Source organism: Cyclopterus lumpus, chromosome 1, assembly GCF_009769545.1.
Source record: "Cyclopterus lumpus isolate fCycLum1 chromosome 1, fCycLum1.pri, whole genome shotgun sequence".
Lineage (NCBI taxonomy): Eukaryota > Metazoa > Chordata > Actinopteri > Perciformes > Cyclopteridae > Cyclopterus > Cyclopterus lumpus.
In genome coordinates this window covers 7,567,143-7,582,778 of record NC_046966.1, presented here as the reverse complement: position 1 = coordinate 7,582,778, position 15,636 = coordinate 7,567,143, and the positions used below count along the sequence as shown (strand labels likewise).

General features: G+C 40.6%; 2 protein-coding genes across 4 annotated transcripts; one reads left to right on the top strand and one right to left on the bottom strand.

The window, feature by feature from the left end:
- Positions 1 to 242: 242 nt before the first annotated feature.
- Positions 243 to 2,123, bottom strand: ten1 (TEN1 subunit of CST complex). The gene is made up of 3 exons (XM_034556514.1): positions 1,915 to 2,123; positions 989 to 1,146; positions 243 to 706 (listed from the first exon to the last, which is right to left on the bottom strand). Exons 1-3 carry the CDS (start codon positions 2,001 to 2,003, stop codon positions 567 to 569), a joined length of 387 nt encoding a protein of 128 aa, XP_034412405.1. The 5' UTR covers positions 2,004 to 2,123; the 3' UTR covers positions 243 to 566.
- Positions 2,124 to 2,136: 13 nt separating this feature from the next.
- acox1 (acyl-CoA oxidase 1, palmitoyl) lies at positions 2,137 to 13,925 on the top strand. 3 transcript variants are annotated; one of them, XM_034556248.1, is made up of 14 exons: positions 2,137 to 2,368; positions 3,524 to 3,683; positions 6,378 to 6,538; positions 7,636 to 7,743; positions 7,965 to 8,084; positions 8,176 to 8,291; positions 9,026 to 9,195; positions 9,511 to 9,673; positions 9,911 to 10,101; positions 10,922 to 11,101; positions 11,967 to 12,072; positions 12,281 to 12,424; positions 12,827 to 13,033; positions 13,716 to 13,925. In XM_034556248.1, the coding sequence occupies exons 1-14, from the start codon at positions 2,260 to 2,262 to the stop codon at positions 13,764 to 13,766; spliced, it is 1,986 nt and encodes a 661-aa protein (XP_034412139.1). In that variant the 5' UTR covers positions 2,137 to 2,259; the 3' UTR covers positions 13,767 to 13,925. The 3 variants fall into 3 exon arrangements, with proteins under 3 accessions (XP_034412139.1, XP_034412215.1, XP_034412292.1); XM_034556324.1 differs by lacking the exon at positions 6,378 to 6,538 and adding an exon at positions 4,507 to 4,667; XM_034556401.1 differs by lacking the exons at positions 2,137 to 2,368; positions 3,524 to 3,683; positions 6,378 to 6,538 and adding an exon at positions 3,737 to 4,667.
- The last annotated feature ends 1,711 nt before the right edge of the window (positions 13,926 to 15,636 follow it).

Genomic DNA, 15,636 nt, shown 5'->3' with positions numbered 1-15,636 from the left:
TTCTAGATACAGGCCGATGCTTTGAAGATTTCTTTTTTATAAATATGGTTAAAACATGGATTCATAAAACTATTTTGTTAATACAAATTCTAATAAGATAAAAATCAAATTCAGCTAAACTCCATTGCGCCGTTAGAAAGTATCTAATTTATATATATATATATATATATATATATATATATATATATATATATATATATATATACACACACACAAGGTACAAAGTGCTCAAAAGGCTTGCATTTCATTCATATATCCATAGTTTTGTTTTAATCAATATCAAGTGACCCATACATGACATATCTGTTGGAACCCTTTTAAAGCATGTGTGAATGATATGGGACCACACATGTACATTGACAAGGTTAAGACTGATAATGCTCACCATGTAAAATGGCAGCACCGAAGAACTACAAAGGTTGGAGGTAAACAAGATAGCCAACGGTCTTTTACAGTCAACCAAACAGTGTTTAGTTCACTTGAGCGCACACAGCGTCACTCCAGTGCACCTTGGCAAACAGCCTCAGAGGCAGCGCTGCAGTCCTGATACTCATCGAGCACCCTGATCACGTTGCATGTGCATCGTCACATGGGCGCTCCCTCTCCCTGAAGAAGCTCCTTTGCTCGTTGATGGCTTTCTGTAGAAGGGCAACGTTGACTCCGTCAACGCAGTTCAGCACACGAGCGCGAACCATCGCACCAACCCCTGTGAGACGAGAATATGCCGATAAAGGCAGGCGATAGAGGCCTGAGAGTCCTGGACGGATTTACAGGACTCTGGGGGGAAATCTAAAGAGAGGCTTACAAACACTCGTATTTTTTTAACCCGATAGCTGTTGAATACAATATATATATACATATATATATATATATATATATATATATATATATATATATATATATATATATATGTATTTTATATATACTATACTTTTACTCAAATAATAAATGATTCAGCATTCCCACACCACAACAGATCCTTTCTTACCATCAGCATTTTCAATCTCACCCAGAACGATGTACTGGGCCCCAATTATTGGGTTAAAAGGCTCCACAAACAAGGTGTGAATCGTCACGTGGTGCTCTTTTGAAGCATGCTGAGCTGACAGCGTAGCCCTGGACTCCTCAGGCTGATAGCAGACAAGTCTGGGGAATTAAACTGGAAGGTTTAATGTTCAACTCAGATGATACCATTTCATCTTTTGTGAAGGTGTATTCTTATTGATTTACTACATGTGACCATCATATATCATGCTGCATTATTACACACCAGAATAGAAACAATCAGCTCCAGTTAATCCGGCTACAACATTAAAATACTGCTATCATGTTAATAATTCAATAGTATTATGTATTATAATAAAAAATAATGACAGGGTAGTACTGCTGCATAAACAGTACATTTACTTGTACTTACACTAACTTTATAAGATATTCATTTTTAAGAGATTTTTTCTAATTTTTTCTCCATTTAGATTCGTCAAACGTGAATTTGTCTCAGGAGTGGAGTTTATTAATAGAGCCTCAGATCTGTGACACCTTTATTCTTTTTGTGAAAATGGGAAAAAACGGATGATTAGCTCTCCATCCAGACCACAACAACCAGATTAAATACAAACCTGGACTGGATTAACAAGTAGACACTAGGGACTGTTTGAATACTGTTGAGAAATTATTTATCAATTTGTGACAACCCAGTAAAGGATTATTGCACAGCCTTACCTCCATTTAGATCACATTAAACCAGATCTAAATACAATTATTAGACTTGTCAAACCTGAATTGCTACTTCAGCCACTATGCATTATGTCTAAACGCAGATATGGACTAGTACCAAACAAACTCGTTGCAAAATAGAATTATTATTTTCTCATCCGAGCATCAACACAGATTATAGTCTGAACCAAAACCCACCTGCCAAAGACTCTCACTGACTCTCCCTCCTGCACTGCTCCGGAGTTTACTTCCCAGGGGAAATGAAAAGCTGCAGCTGCGGGAAGCATAACGCCCGTGGGAAGACAAATCTGAAATAGTTAAACAACGTGGGTACAGTTAATGGTAAAGAGTATAAGAGGTGTGCTTCTTATGGTCTGTGGCTACTTCCGGGGTGTATGTCACGTGACTCCGAACCTCTCTGCGGCTGCGTCAGGAGGCCGAGACGGAGGTACCAGTCAGGTTGAGGTTGCAGTTATACAACACGTTTGTCATTATACTTTCCCCAGTGCAGCACAGGCGTCGTCTCCAGACAGACACAGAACCATGAATCCGGACATCACGAGAGAGCGGCAACACGCCACTTTTGACGTCGAGAAACTGACCCACATTTTGGACGGCGGGCCTGAAAAGACCAGAAGACGGCGAGAAATTGGTGAGTTTGCGACGTCTACTTTGCCCCCTAGTGCGAACAGTTATTGTGTACGTTACCGCCGACACCTTGATACGAGGAGGACAGACACAACACAATACTGTGGAGGAAAAGGAAGCTAGCTGCTAGCAAACGCTTTCCTTGGTTGTTGGCTAACAGCTCGGCTGTCTCCGGCCGCTAGGTGGCGCTCTTCTCGTCCTGGACTGAACCAAACTTGAACTACGTTATTTAGAAAACTCCCACCCTAATATCAGTTTAAGGGATATGTCTAAAGTTAGGTTGGTTATGTCATAGTGATGTGGTGTCTCCCAAAGATAAATGTGGCGGACACGGACGTTAATTGATAGATGTTGTTTAGTGTCTAATTATGTAACTTTACAACTGAACTTCACGCTTTGGAGGTCAAGCTACTGTCTTCATATCCTCTCTCGAGGCAAACCACGACGCTAAAGGTGGCTAAGAACAATATGTTTGATTAATGGTTGACGAATGCCAGTTCATGAAGAAATCCACACCATATGTATTTATTTTCATCTAGCTATATCTATAAAAACAGATGTTTGAATGTGTACCAAAGTGTGTGTGTATACACATTTTATAATGTGTATACACACACTTTGGTAGCTTATTTTATATCTCACTTTAATTTCTACATGCATTCTTAAATAAGCTTTCATTTTATTTTTAACTTTTATTGATCCTAAATATGCAGATATGCACAGTTATTTTGCACTTGGGAACATCCATTCCATCAAGCTCACAGGAGTCTGGACAGGTTTAAGCACAATATTTAATTAGAAAAGGGAACATGAAGACCCAATCGGCTTCAGATCAAACAATTCTAATCTACATAACCTTTTAGAAAATATCAAAAGGTTTGTTAGGCTGCTCTCACCTTTTACGGCCAAAAGATTGTGATCGTTGTCAGTCTGACTGTGAATGTGGTTAAACTGAACTATGAATCACTGGGAATATACAGGGATGGCCAATCTGTATTTTTCTAACAACCTACTGTATTTACTTGTTATACCATTTAATACACATTTTAAATCTTGGGTTTACACATTTAATAGACTTTTAGAAATGTCCAGTTAAACTTGAATGTATGTAAACTAGAGAAGCTGTTTCACTAAAAGATGCTTCTGATTTCCACTGTAGAGTCGATGGTTTTCAGTGACCCGGACTTTAAGGAGGAGGACCCTAACTTCCTGTCCCGCAGTGAGCGCTATGACCAGGCTGTTAAAAAAAGTGCCCAAATGATCCTGAAGCTCAGAGAGTACGGCATTGCAGACCCAGACGAGATCTACTGCTACAAGAAGTATGTGGTAAACGAGTCGACAACATTTAACTGGAGTACATAGATACTGTAGATCCAGATGGGCCTATGCTGGCAATCATAATGTGCTCCATTATCACTGAAATATTTGTTTAGCAAGCAATAAGGTTTGACTGACATACAAAATGGCATTGCCAACATATTAAAGGTTGTCATGATGCAACTCGGGCGCCACGACACGAGAACAACCATTTAAAGTGGTGGACCATTTTAACATGTTTTTTCCACCATAACTGTCATATAACTATCAAACTACTAAACAGCAGGATGGGTCAGGCAAGGCCAATGAAGGCAGTTGGAGCAAAGTTCGACATAAGATTAAAACTGTGTCAAAGGGCACAATGAGCAAGATCCCAGCTTTCACTCGCTGCTCAACGTAATGCAGATTTTTATTTTTAGGGTTTTCCGCCCAAGCTTTTTGTCAGTCTATAAAATAGACATGTTTTTCAAAATCATAATTTTTATTGTGGCTATAGGATATATGGGGATCACATTAATACTTGCTCTCAGTCCTAGTAGGAGTTTGATATTTCTCCAAAAAGAAGCTCTGAAAGTTATTGTAAATAAGACTAATATGCTTTATCGAGTCCCAGTGATGAAGTGCCTCAGCTGGAGACTTGTATTATATCTGCAAAACGACAGAGGGACCAGACATTTTACTAAATTGTATCTGTGAGATAAAATTCATCCCAGCCCTAAAGTGCAAAGTTCTTTCACGGCATAAGTGAGTCAGCAAATGCATAAATGTTGAAGAAACGGCAAATCTGAACCTAAGTTCTGTATCCATTATCTTCCCTTCACCCAGTATGGTTAAAGGCAACCAAAATGAGGCCTTGGGGCTACACTTTGTCATGTTCCTCCCGACCCTGTACACTCAGTGTGACCCTCAGCAGTCCAGGAAATGGTTACCTCTGGCAGAGTCCTTCCAGGCCGTGGGCACGTATGCCCAAACTGAAATGGGTCATGGTCAGTCCGGGACTTAGCCCTTAACTTATTTACTTGTTTTTAAAGGCCCTCAGACACAACTTCATCATGCCGTTTATAAAATGGCACAAATTGGCATTAGTGTTTTTTAATGTTGAGCCAAAATGATAATTGTGGCAGGAAAAAAAGAGGCCTGTTAGTAGCAGTTCTGGTGAATTGTTGTATGTGTTTGACAGATCCAAATCATGTAAGAAATTCAAAAGTAGTTGCACGAGTGTCCTGACAATTGTGTCCATACGTTTCATTATGCTCTAACAAGACTTGATGAATTGTGGCTACTTAAGGAGGTGTGCTGTAGCTGCGTTACTAACAATGCTACAGTGGTGGTCCCTCACACCGTTTAGGGCTGGTAGTATCCTAAAAGAAAATATATTAGTTTTTTCTCGTCACGAATTCCCATCTACATTTGGTAGATCCACTGCTTTCCTACTCACAACTAATGGAGATGCTCATGTGTATTTTGATTACTGTGTCTTGATTATTTTCCATCACTTTTTCAAGTAATTAATTAATTAATTTTCCAATTGATTTTAATCCATACTTTATTCTTAATGATGTCTTTTGTTTGGCTGTTGACCTCTGGAGTGGTGGAGAAGTTCTGGTGTGTGAATTAATAGGTAGTGTAGACTGGAAACGGATTTTATTGTATTTTTGTTGTCCTCTTGCATCAAAAGCAGGTGGAAATGTGTGGTCTGGCATCCCATAATGAGGCTGAGTTCTAGCTTCTCAATGTCGCTTTGTTATCGTAGAGAATATAGTCTGTGCCAGCTGCTGTTTGCAACACTTTGCCAAATCCAAGAGTCCCATTTATGTCGTGACTTAATGTGCCCGTGGTCACTTTTCTAGAGCGAAAACTAACAATTGTTTAATTCATCTGCTGATGGTTTTGTTAAGAAAACAGTGAAAAGAAATGACAGTATCCTTAAACGTCCCCAAATCTTCTTTTCACTGTAAGACCAGGGAATTATATGAATTCTCACATTTGAGACCCACCAAATATTTGTCAGTTTAGGTTGAAAAGGTGTTATCAAAATAGATCCCAATTGGTATCTGCCAAGACGTCATTCTATTATCCATCTCATGTTCTCCAACCATCTGGGCTGTCATTCAAACTGCATGTTGCCAGACTAGTTGAACATCCAGGTAGTGATGAACGAGAAGTTTACATGTGACTACTTGGTCTGAAGAAATAAATCAGGAGTGTATTTTTATAATGAACCTTTATGCTTCGATTTGATCTTCTTATGGTCAGAAACCTGAAAGAGCCTAAACTGAGATGTGGCTAAGACCAAAGTGCTGTACATAATCTCACGTGTCAGCGAAGACCCTTTTTGGTGCAGCTTCTAAAACTGCTCTAAACGGGTTTCAAGTCAAGTTGTGACCACACGATCAAATCAATATGCATGATATGCTCAAAAGCTGTTTTAATTAGTCTCTATCACTACTGCCTTCACTGCTTCCCTACCACACAACCTCTGCCTTTTATCTCTTCTGTCGCTTCTTCGTCATCTGGACCATTTAAATTCTTATCCATAATTCTTAATCCAACATCCTCCCCTCCCTTCATCTGCATTTACATGGTTCAAACGTTCCATATTGCTTCCCTCAAAAATTCCCTAAGCATCTCCCTCCTTGCCCTCTCCGCATTACCTGCTCCTCTTTTCCGTTTGCCCCTGTCCTGCGTGGCCTTAGCTGCGTGCACCCAGACAGGCCAGAGCCCTTGGATCTCCATCTGGGGATGTTCCTGCCCACACTGCTCAACCAGGCCACCCCAGAGCAGATGGACCGTTTCTTCATGCCCGCCTGGAACCTAGAGATCATCGGCACCTACGCTCAGACTGAGATGGGCCACGGTAAAATGAACAGAGCAGTCCAAAATAGCAGACCGGGATTATTTGGTTACTTTATTACTGGCAATAGATCCAATAATTGTTTAGGACATTGTTTACATGTAGGTGCTACATTTTGTGGTAGTTTTTATGCTTTAGTTTTGAACTAATGTTGACTTTTATACCGGTTTGTTTCATGCTAAAACTTCCACAACTAATTATCTGAGAAGGTTTATTGTTTTAACATCTTCTCCATCATTTCTTTCTTTTTGTGTGGAATAAAACTAAATTAGTCGAGTAGTTAAAGCTACACGAATGGGCAGAAACGTCATAAACAAAGTTTAAATGTCATTTTCTAAGTTGCTACAAGTTAACTTTGTGATGAACGCAACCAAAAGTAGGTCAAATATTTTAAATATATGAATAAACATATTTACAACCCGTCTGACTACTTGTATCAGTTGACTCAACGGACAAGTTGTACAAAATTAGATTTTCCATGCATAACCCAGAGAGTCTGTCACTAGATGTTATGCTCCCCGAAAAAACTACCTCTGCCACTCTTAACACCCCTTTTGTGTGTTTATGACAGAGGTGTTTCTTTTACTAACAATCTTCGATAGTTTGTATGTGTTTGTTTTAGCCTCTGGCTTTAGTTGCAGACCAGTATAGCAACACGCATGCCAGTTTGATTAGACCAGCCAGACCTGGCTTGTCTCTTTTAGATTCAAACTCCGAGGCCACGAATTATATGGCATGACGTAGATACGCATGAGTTGAATTATCTTAATCTATGATTGTTCCACATGTGTTTTAGATCTGTCAAACATCTACAACGTGCACTGCTTTGCTCATTGTGTTGGCTTCATCCATTGTATTTTATTTTTTATTTTAAAGAGTTCAGATACCCATAAATGCATATTTCAAATTGTCAAGGGCTACAATGTCTTCTATCCAACATCCTGTTTGATATTTTGAGTTATCTTTTTATTCTTGTTTGATTTGATGCTGAAGTATTATATGATTCATTGATTAATCTTCAGTCCGTTAATGTCACATCAGTTAATGTTGTGTTTTCAACTGTGTGTGTGTTTGGTTGGCTTTGACATGATGTCCTCTAGGCACACACCTCAGGGGGCTGGAGACCACAGCCACATATGATCCAGCCACGCAGGAGTTTGTCTTGAACAGTCCCACAATCAGCTCCATCAAATGGTGGCCTGGAGGACGTAAGTACACTCCCACTGTCACATCTGCAGGACTGGACCAAGAGTGGAATTGGAATAATACCAGAAATCCTGGACGGAATTTGTTTTTTCTTTTTTTCTTATCTAGATGTTTCAATGCTTTTTTTTTTCTTTCTTGTTTCTTGTGTTTCTTTCAGGCTGAGGAAAGCTCATTGACATTCAGAACAAACACATTTTAATCCTCTCATTCCCTCTCTTTCTAGTTGGAAAGACCTCCAACCATGCCATAGTGCTAGCCCAGCTTTATACTCAAGGAAATTTCTACGGCCTGCATGCTTTCATCGTACCCATCCGCGACATGGACACACACATTCCCCTGCCAGGTAACCATCACCTGCGATATGTCTCTGGACTTGGTGTTTGTGGTAAAGTCACTCCTTATTTACCTTCCTTTTTTTTCTCCGTCTCTCTTAGGTATTGTGGTTGGCGATATTGGCCCCAAGTTTGGCTTCAATGAAGTTGACAACGGCTACCTGAAACTAGAGAATGTGCGGATCCCCCGGGATAACATGCTGATGAAATACGCCAAGGTGACGGGACATCATTTGAGTTGGTGGTTTCCCTGAGAGCAGGTTTAAGTTAATTAAATAGTTCTTGTTTCTGAGATTTGGAATGATTGCTGACAGCGTAATAACACCTATTGCTACACTCAAAGGCGATTCAGATTTAGTTTAAACCTTTTTAGAGATGTGTTGATTCTCAACTTTGTGATCATCTTAGAGGATGTCACTGTGGGGCTGTAGTGAATTATACAGAGATGTTTATTTTATTTAGCCTACACTCATTGATATAAACGGACTGGCCGAAACAAAAGAACTTGACTCTGATGAAGACAAAGTCGTCTTTGCAGTTGCACATTGCAACATTTTAAGACTGCAAAATAATACTTTTGCTCCAGTCCCCTTTTTCCTCTTGTAAGTTTGCTGTCCTGGAACTGAGGCGCGCTTGATTTAGCTGCATACCGCTGGAAGATACAGAAGAACCAATTTCAAATTGAAAACACCTACAGTACAATTCAACAGCTTCGCAAACATTCTCCATAATTGAGTCAACGTCTCTGTTAAACAGACCCAACAAAAACTGAACATTACCACCTTCATGAAGGTAGCATTTATTCCAGTACTATTGTGTTAGGCTGCATTACCTTTTTATCTGGTTGTGCCTGCTGTAATAATAAACTGACTTTATTCCGCGTGTTGCATTTATAGTGGGACGTTTGCTCCTGAAGGCATCTGCAGTTAGAATGACTCTGTCTCTCCACTAGGTAGAGCCAGATGGAACCTATCTGAAGCCACCCAGTGCCAAGCTGACCTACGGCACCATGGTGTTCATCCGCTCCATGATTGTAGGCGAGTCAGCCCGGGCCCTCTCCAAATCCTGCACCATCGCCATCCGCTACAGTTCTGTTCGACACCAGTCTGAAATCCGGCCGGGGTCAGTCAACTCAAATTAGTGCACTTCAACAAACATCTGCACAAACATTGCATTACTCACAGAAGTAACAAGCAAACACATGATTCTTAGGGTCATGCTCTAAATTAGATTTGACTTTTATGGCACTGGAAATTCACAGTGGTCTCGCTGGTCAGGGTCAGAGGTTCAGAAATGTTGACATAATTCCAACAAGAGATGGAAGCAGCACGGGTTTTCCATGACTCAATCTCTTACCACATCCTCATGTATCAAAGGCAAGTACAACCTGTTATATGAGACCCTGAAAACGCCAACCTGTGTGTTTGTGTCCCACAGAGACCCAGAGCCTCAGATCCTCGATTACCAGGCGCAGCAGTACAAGCTGTTCCCTTTGCTGGCGATGGCCTATGCCTTCTCTTTTGTTGGCCAGTATATGAGACGGACCTACAACCGCATCAGTGGAGACATCACCCAGGGGGACTTCAGTGAGCTGCCCGAGGTACTGACTGGAAGTGCACATGAAGGACTGATCTAGGTTTGATGAGGACAGAAGATGATGCATATTGACTGACTGGGCTGGAGATTGACTTCTCATATTCCAGCCAGGGCAATAGGCCATCCGTGGAAAATTCTAGTCCAAACATTATATTTTTATTTTAAATGTGTATATAATTGTCAACTAGTGTTTGGGCCTCCCATGAAGCTCTTTTCACCCCCTTTGCCCTCAAATCTCCAGCTCCACGCCCTGTCTGCGGGTCTGAAGGCCTTCACCACATGGGCAACCAACTCTGCCATCGAGGTGTGCCGCATGTCATGTGGCGGCCATGGCTACTCCCGCAGCAGCGGCTTGCCGGACATTTACGTCGAGTTCACCCCTACGTGCACCTACGAGGGAGAGAACACAGTCATGATGCTGCAGACTGCGAGGTAACTCGTCACACAGAATCGTATGACAACAAACGTGACACCTTACCAGGACCAAGTTCTCCACCCAACTCTGACTCAAACACACCCTTTGGTGTTTGAGTCGGTGTGTTGCTATAGTGCTCGCACAGTAGGAGGGAGGTCATCTGTTTACTTTGTGTCTACTTTAGGCTGTAACATTCAAACGTACAGTATAGTAACGTCTGCGTAATACCAGAACTGATTTTAGTACACATACTCAAACAGCAGTGCTCTCACTGAATTATATACACACAGTTATCTTTTTTTAACCCATCCTTTTCTCACAGAGACAAATACAGACACATGCAGGCATAAACATACACTCACTCAGCAGCTCTATCATCCCACAAAGGCACGGGACACACCCTCACTCCTCCCACAGCAAAAACAAACACAGGTGACCTTTTATATCCCTAAGCGATAGCTGTAATGGATATTTACTACCAGCACTGTAATGGGCAGTTTGGAAATGCTGTTATGTGATGTTTCCCTTACAAACTTGTGCCAACAGTTGCTGAAATGTTAAATTACACAATGAGCTCATAACTGAACATGAAGTACACACACCAAAGCTAAAGTTGTTGTACAAATGAGGAGGTACATACTTGACACTTGGATTTGGTGTTAGTAAAATGATACACAATCGGACAAGAAGAAATGAATTACGTTCTTAACAGTACCACTGCAATTGGGTACGGCTGAGTTCCATGACTGAACACAAAATAGTTCACCAGCCAGCTCGTGTAGCCATGTTTTAGTTGTTCAACTCTCACCTGTGTGCCTCCTTTGTTTGTCAATGCAGATACCTGTTGAAGAGCTACCGGCAGGCTAAAGCAGGGCAGCAGCTGAGCGGCATTGTGTCATATCTGAATGAACCAAAGCATCAGAGGGTCCAGCCACAGCCCGTCGCTGCCAGACCAACCGTGGTCGACATAAATGACCTGGCTAGCCTGGTGGAGGTCTACAAACAGCGAGCTGCCATGTAAGAGATCAGTGGAGAAAATGATCTTTTCACTTGAGCTATTTAATGCCTTTTATCATTTCACATTGTTTTCCACATTTTTATAAGACATATTTGTTATATAAGTTCATGTTTAAGAACTAAATTAATTGTTTTTGAATTATATTTATTATCCTTTGTCAATGTACTGCTGCTCTGATCCCTCCACTCTTGGCTCATGGTTGCATGTAATGTATGACGTAAAGATTTAAAAAATGTGCTTTTTCAACGTTTAGATATTAGACATGGCTATGTGTTAAATGCCCAACATGTAAATGTAGTGTTTAACAAGTGTTAACACTTTTGTCTGCTGTTGTGTCACACTGTTAGATTTTAATGTTCGGTCTTGTTGTTGGCCTGAGCTTCAGTTGTCATGTATCACCCTTATCGTCTAATCCGTTTTCAGTATCTGTGCAGATCGGCTGTTCTCTGCTGTCAACCATATTTCTGCCTTTGTCCATTTCACTGACTGATAGTATATTATAATAATAATGATAATATGTGGCTCTGATCACATGCCTGCATACTGTCAGCCTTGGTCACATCCAAATTAGTTTGGCAGTCAGTGTCAGCCTTGTGTCGAGCACAAAGGAAGCCAGTCTGGTGGAGGGTGGCAAAATGTGGCCTGCCAGACATTAGATGATAGTTGCGTGTTAGTAATGTTTCTGATCAGGCTCACTTTAAAATATTCTTTCCATAGAGTTCCCAGATTTCAGGGGGAATTTAAAGTAAAGAGACATGCTCTGCCGTTCTTAAAACCCAAAGTTTGTTGCCATGTTGTTAAAACTGAGAAGGTAAAAAGTGTCTTGTGTTTTTAATGTGTGTGTTTGTGTGTGTGTGTTTGTAGTCTGGTTGATCTGGCAGCTAAGAGCATCGAGCAGGAGTTGCAGCAGAGGAAGAGCCAGGAGGACGCCTGGAACAACAGTGCTATTGACCTGGTCAGAGCTTCAGATGTAAGTTCAGTTATGTCTGTCTGTGATCATTACAGTTTAAAACCTTCCGTAGCTTGTGATACACAGACACGGCTTTGACTTACGGGTAATTGTAGAGATGGATGCTGTGCTCCCAAGAATATGTCATTCGTTCTGATGCATTCTGAAGTCAAACTGAAATCCTGCTCATGTCCATCTCATTTCTTTTTCTGCCCTTTTCTTTCTTCAGGCCCACTGTCACTATGTTGTAGTGAAGCTCTTTACTGACAAGCTTGTGGAGGTCGGTGACACAGCGATACACTCGGTGATGTCGAGCCTTGCTCTGCTGTACGCCCTGCATGGCATCACAAAGAACTCTGGAGACTTCTTACAGGTCAGAACAATCCTAACATACAGAAACAACATGGTCCACATTTACTGTTAATCTTATTGGAGGTGTCACGGACATATTGCACAAAGCGGCCCCAGCTATTTGCATATTCCCTGCGCTGTTGGTCAGTTTTATTGTCTAATTCCTTCCATATAAAATACCAGCCTCAATTCGGTCTTTGTCTCTGAGCTAACAAAATGGGGTCTTTGTGTGTTGGGTTTGTATGCCTGGGCGGCTGCTAAAGAAAGGCAATTTAGATCTGGTTTCATCAGCTGAGCTTTAAATTGAAAATGGAATATAAGACTTCATGCTTTATTTAACAACCCCCTGTTTCCTCATTGTTAGGGCGGCTGTGTGAGGTCCATCAGCATGTTTTCATCCACATCTCCATCTGTTTTATTTCAGGCTGGACTGCTGAATGTGCCACAGGTTCTGCAGATTTCTGCTCGTATCAAGGAGCTGCTGTCTCAGCTGCGGCCCAACGCTGTGGCACTAGTCGATGCCTTTGATATCCACGACAAGAAGCTGAATTCGGTCCTGGGGCGATATGATGGCAACGTCTATGAGAACTTGTTTGAGTGGGCGCGCCGCTCACCGCTAAACTCCACAGAGGTCAGTCAGGTTCACAGGGATGAAATTAAAGTCTAAGGAATTTGATTACCGCTACACTATGAGGCCTTACGAGCTACTAACAGGCTAAATGCTAGCAACAAGAACCGGACGCAGGCTTTACTCGATTCCCGGCGAACTACGCCTGCTTCCTGGAGTCACTCCACTGGTTTCCCCCCAGCAGTCTGCTCACATACAGGCTCATGTGATGTAAGATCTGTCTTTTTGATGGTTGGCAACCAACCAAGAATAACAATTAACAACATGTGACAGTAAAGACAAATAATTCTCAATCTTAACATTTTCAGTTCTTCTTGGTTTCTCAAAATGTGTGTCATATCTGTAAGAGAAGCAGTTTAATACGGCGATGAAGTAGTGTTGCACAGTGATGATTTCATTGGTTGCTGATTTGACACCATTACTATTATGGTACATAATATAAACATTATTCACAGTTGCATTTAAATGGATGTGCATAGTGACTATTTCTATCACATATAGTCGGTCAGTTCCATCGGTTATAAATATGAAAGATTAGTGACTTAAATATTGTTCTCTAACTATCTAAGCTTGCACTATTGCATTAATGCACTGTATGGCCAACAATCATTTTGGCATCAGGAAGAAGTGTGTGAACATGCTCATTATTTCAGTTTTAATATTTAATTCCTCCTTCCTTCCCCAGGTCCATGAATCCTTCCACAAGTACCTGAAGCCCCTGCGGTCCAAACTGTGAGCTGACCCCTGACACCTTGATTCCTGGCTGAGAATAATCCACACTGCATATATAAGCACAACTTTAGCCACATTAACACATCATGTCATTTCTGATATGTACCATTCTGCAGTAATTCAGCCTCATCTCTATATGTGGTAAATTGATTCCATACTCAGACGCTGAAGGCCATGGCATACTTTGATCTCTTCACAGTGGGCTGTAAACAGGGTGGGCATCCTAAACAATCTAAAGACAATGTAATTATTGAGGAGATTGGAAACAAAAACAGGAATGAAAATTCTCCCTTAAAATCTCTAATGAAATCATTATTTTGTGCAAAACAAATGGCTTTAAGATTACTGAAAACAATCAAGTATTTGCACTTTTAGATTGTCATGTTTTCTGAAGAGAAATCCCATTGTAAAGTTTCTTAGTATCATTTCAAATGTTCTGCTGCGTGCCTGATGGCTCCTCCGTGAGAACCAGCCAAGGCATAATGACATCTTTTTTTCTTCTTACAAGAACAGTTGCACATATTAGAGTGCTTTATGTGAGGAACAAACCAACAGCAAAACCGTTTTTGTTGTTTCCCCTGACAACAAGGACCAACTTTTTCTTTTTCTGAAAATTGTTATTAAAGAGGCAGTAGTTTTATCCACAACCGTTATCAGTTGCTGTATGCATTAGGGCGGTGATGCAACTTCTCTTCTTCACAAGTCTGTGGCAACACTCGATACCTATAAATAATGGTGTAATATGACTGACTTGCATAAACAGACATATAAATTAGAGCAGAGATCCAACAGAAACACCTAGTGAAGATATAGAATATTCCACATCGAACACTGAAGGACAAAAATAATTTGGAAACCGTCAGTCGATAAAACCTCAACATATACATCAGCTGTTCTCCAGAACCGAAGGAACACAAAATGCCTTAAATGTCACAGTCCTACATTGTGTCAGACTGTTACTCACAGCCTTAAGTTGAGACTTCCCTGAACGTGTATACGTTTTAGAATCCAATACTCTCTCCCTTTAGGCTTCCTTTAGTAGAGAACAGTGGCTGGGGTCAGCTTGAATTCAGTCACAATGGTCTTAACATTTAAAATCTTACAAATGCTGTATTTCAATCACAAAGGTGAAACACTTTGTCTTTACTCTAAGCCCCACCAGCCGTCACACCTTGTTCTGTATATCATTGCCATACTTTAATAAACCACTATACAGCCACATATGCACTGTATATGTGAATTAGTATTCTCCCTCCCTGCTGTGTGGGGTTGATATATTATAAAGAAGGGTAAAAACACATTTCAAACCACACACTTTTTAAATAGATCCTTTGTTAAAATGCTGCAATATTAAAATCCTGCTGACTGAATTATTCTGGTTCACATATGATGAGATATCTGCAACTGGATTTTTCTCTTTTTTTTTTTTATAAACCCAAAATAATTAAGTGACTACTAAGTAAGCAGAAATATATAATATTTAAACTTGGTAGATTTGGTTTATCTCAGGGGGAGACGTTTGTGTCACAGTGCAACCAAATCCAACAGGCTGGTGAATAAAAGTATCAACAGAACAACTCCAGTAAAATTCAATGAGTTTTTGTGTGACTGTAATGACACGATGATGAAAAGGAGAGCTTTAATCTAAAGCCTCACAGTGAACTGTAAACATTATTTGTGGGATAATTATGTGCCTGAGGAAGTTTTTTTCTTAATGTAATTAACTAATTGAGATGATTATTTGAGTGTTGCTACAAGGCGATTAGTAGTTTAGTTCTGCATTTGTATGACTTTTAATTTGTTTATTTCTGCCTTAGGGGCAGGATTGTCAATATGTAACAACTAAGCTCTTTGTTAACCATATTTGTGTGGTC

Excerpts from the sequence above, each read along its gene's own strand:
- ten1 (XM_034556514.1), bottom strand. The coding sequence starts at position 2,003 with ATGCTTCCCGCAGCTGCAGCTTTTCATTTCCCCTGGGAAGTAAACTCC. Across the intron at positions 1,147-1,914 it reads TCAGTGAGAGTCTTTGGCAG|ACTTGTCTGCTATCAGCCTG; the intron begins GTGGGTTTTGGT and ends TTAATTCCCCAG. Across the intron at positions 707-988 it reads TGAGATTGAAAATGCTGATG|GGGTTGGTGCGATGGTTCGC; the intron begins GTAAGAAAGGAT and ends CTCGTCTCACAG.
- acox1 (XM_034556248.1), top strand. The coding sequence starts at position 2,260 with ATGAATCCGGACATCACGAGAGAGCGGCAACACGCCACTTTTGACGTC. Across the intron at positions 2,369-3,523 it reads CAGAAGACGGCGAGAAATTG|AGTCGATGGTTTTCAGTGAC; the intron begins GTGAGTTTGCGA and ends TTTCCACTGTAG. Across the intron at positions 8,085-8,175 it reads CACACACATTCCCCTGCCAG|GTATTGTGGTTGGCGATATT; the intron begins GTAACCATCACC and ends CGTCTCTCTTAG.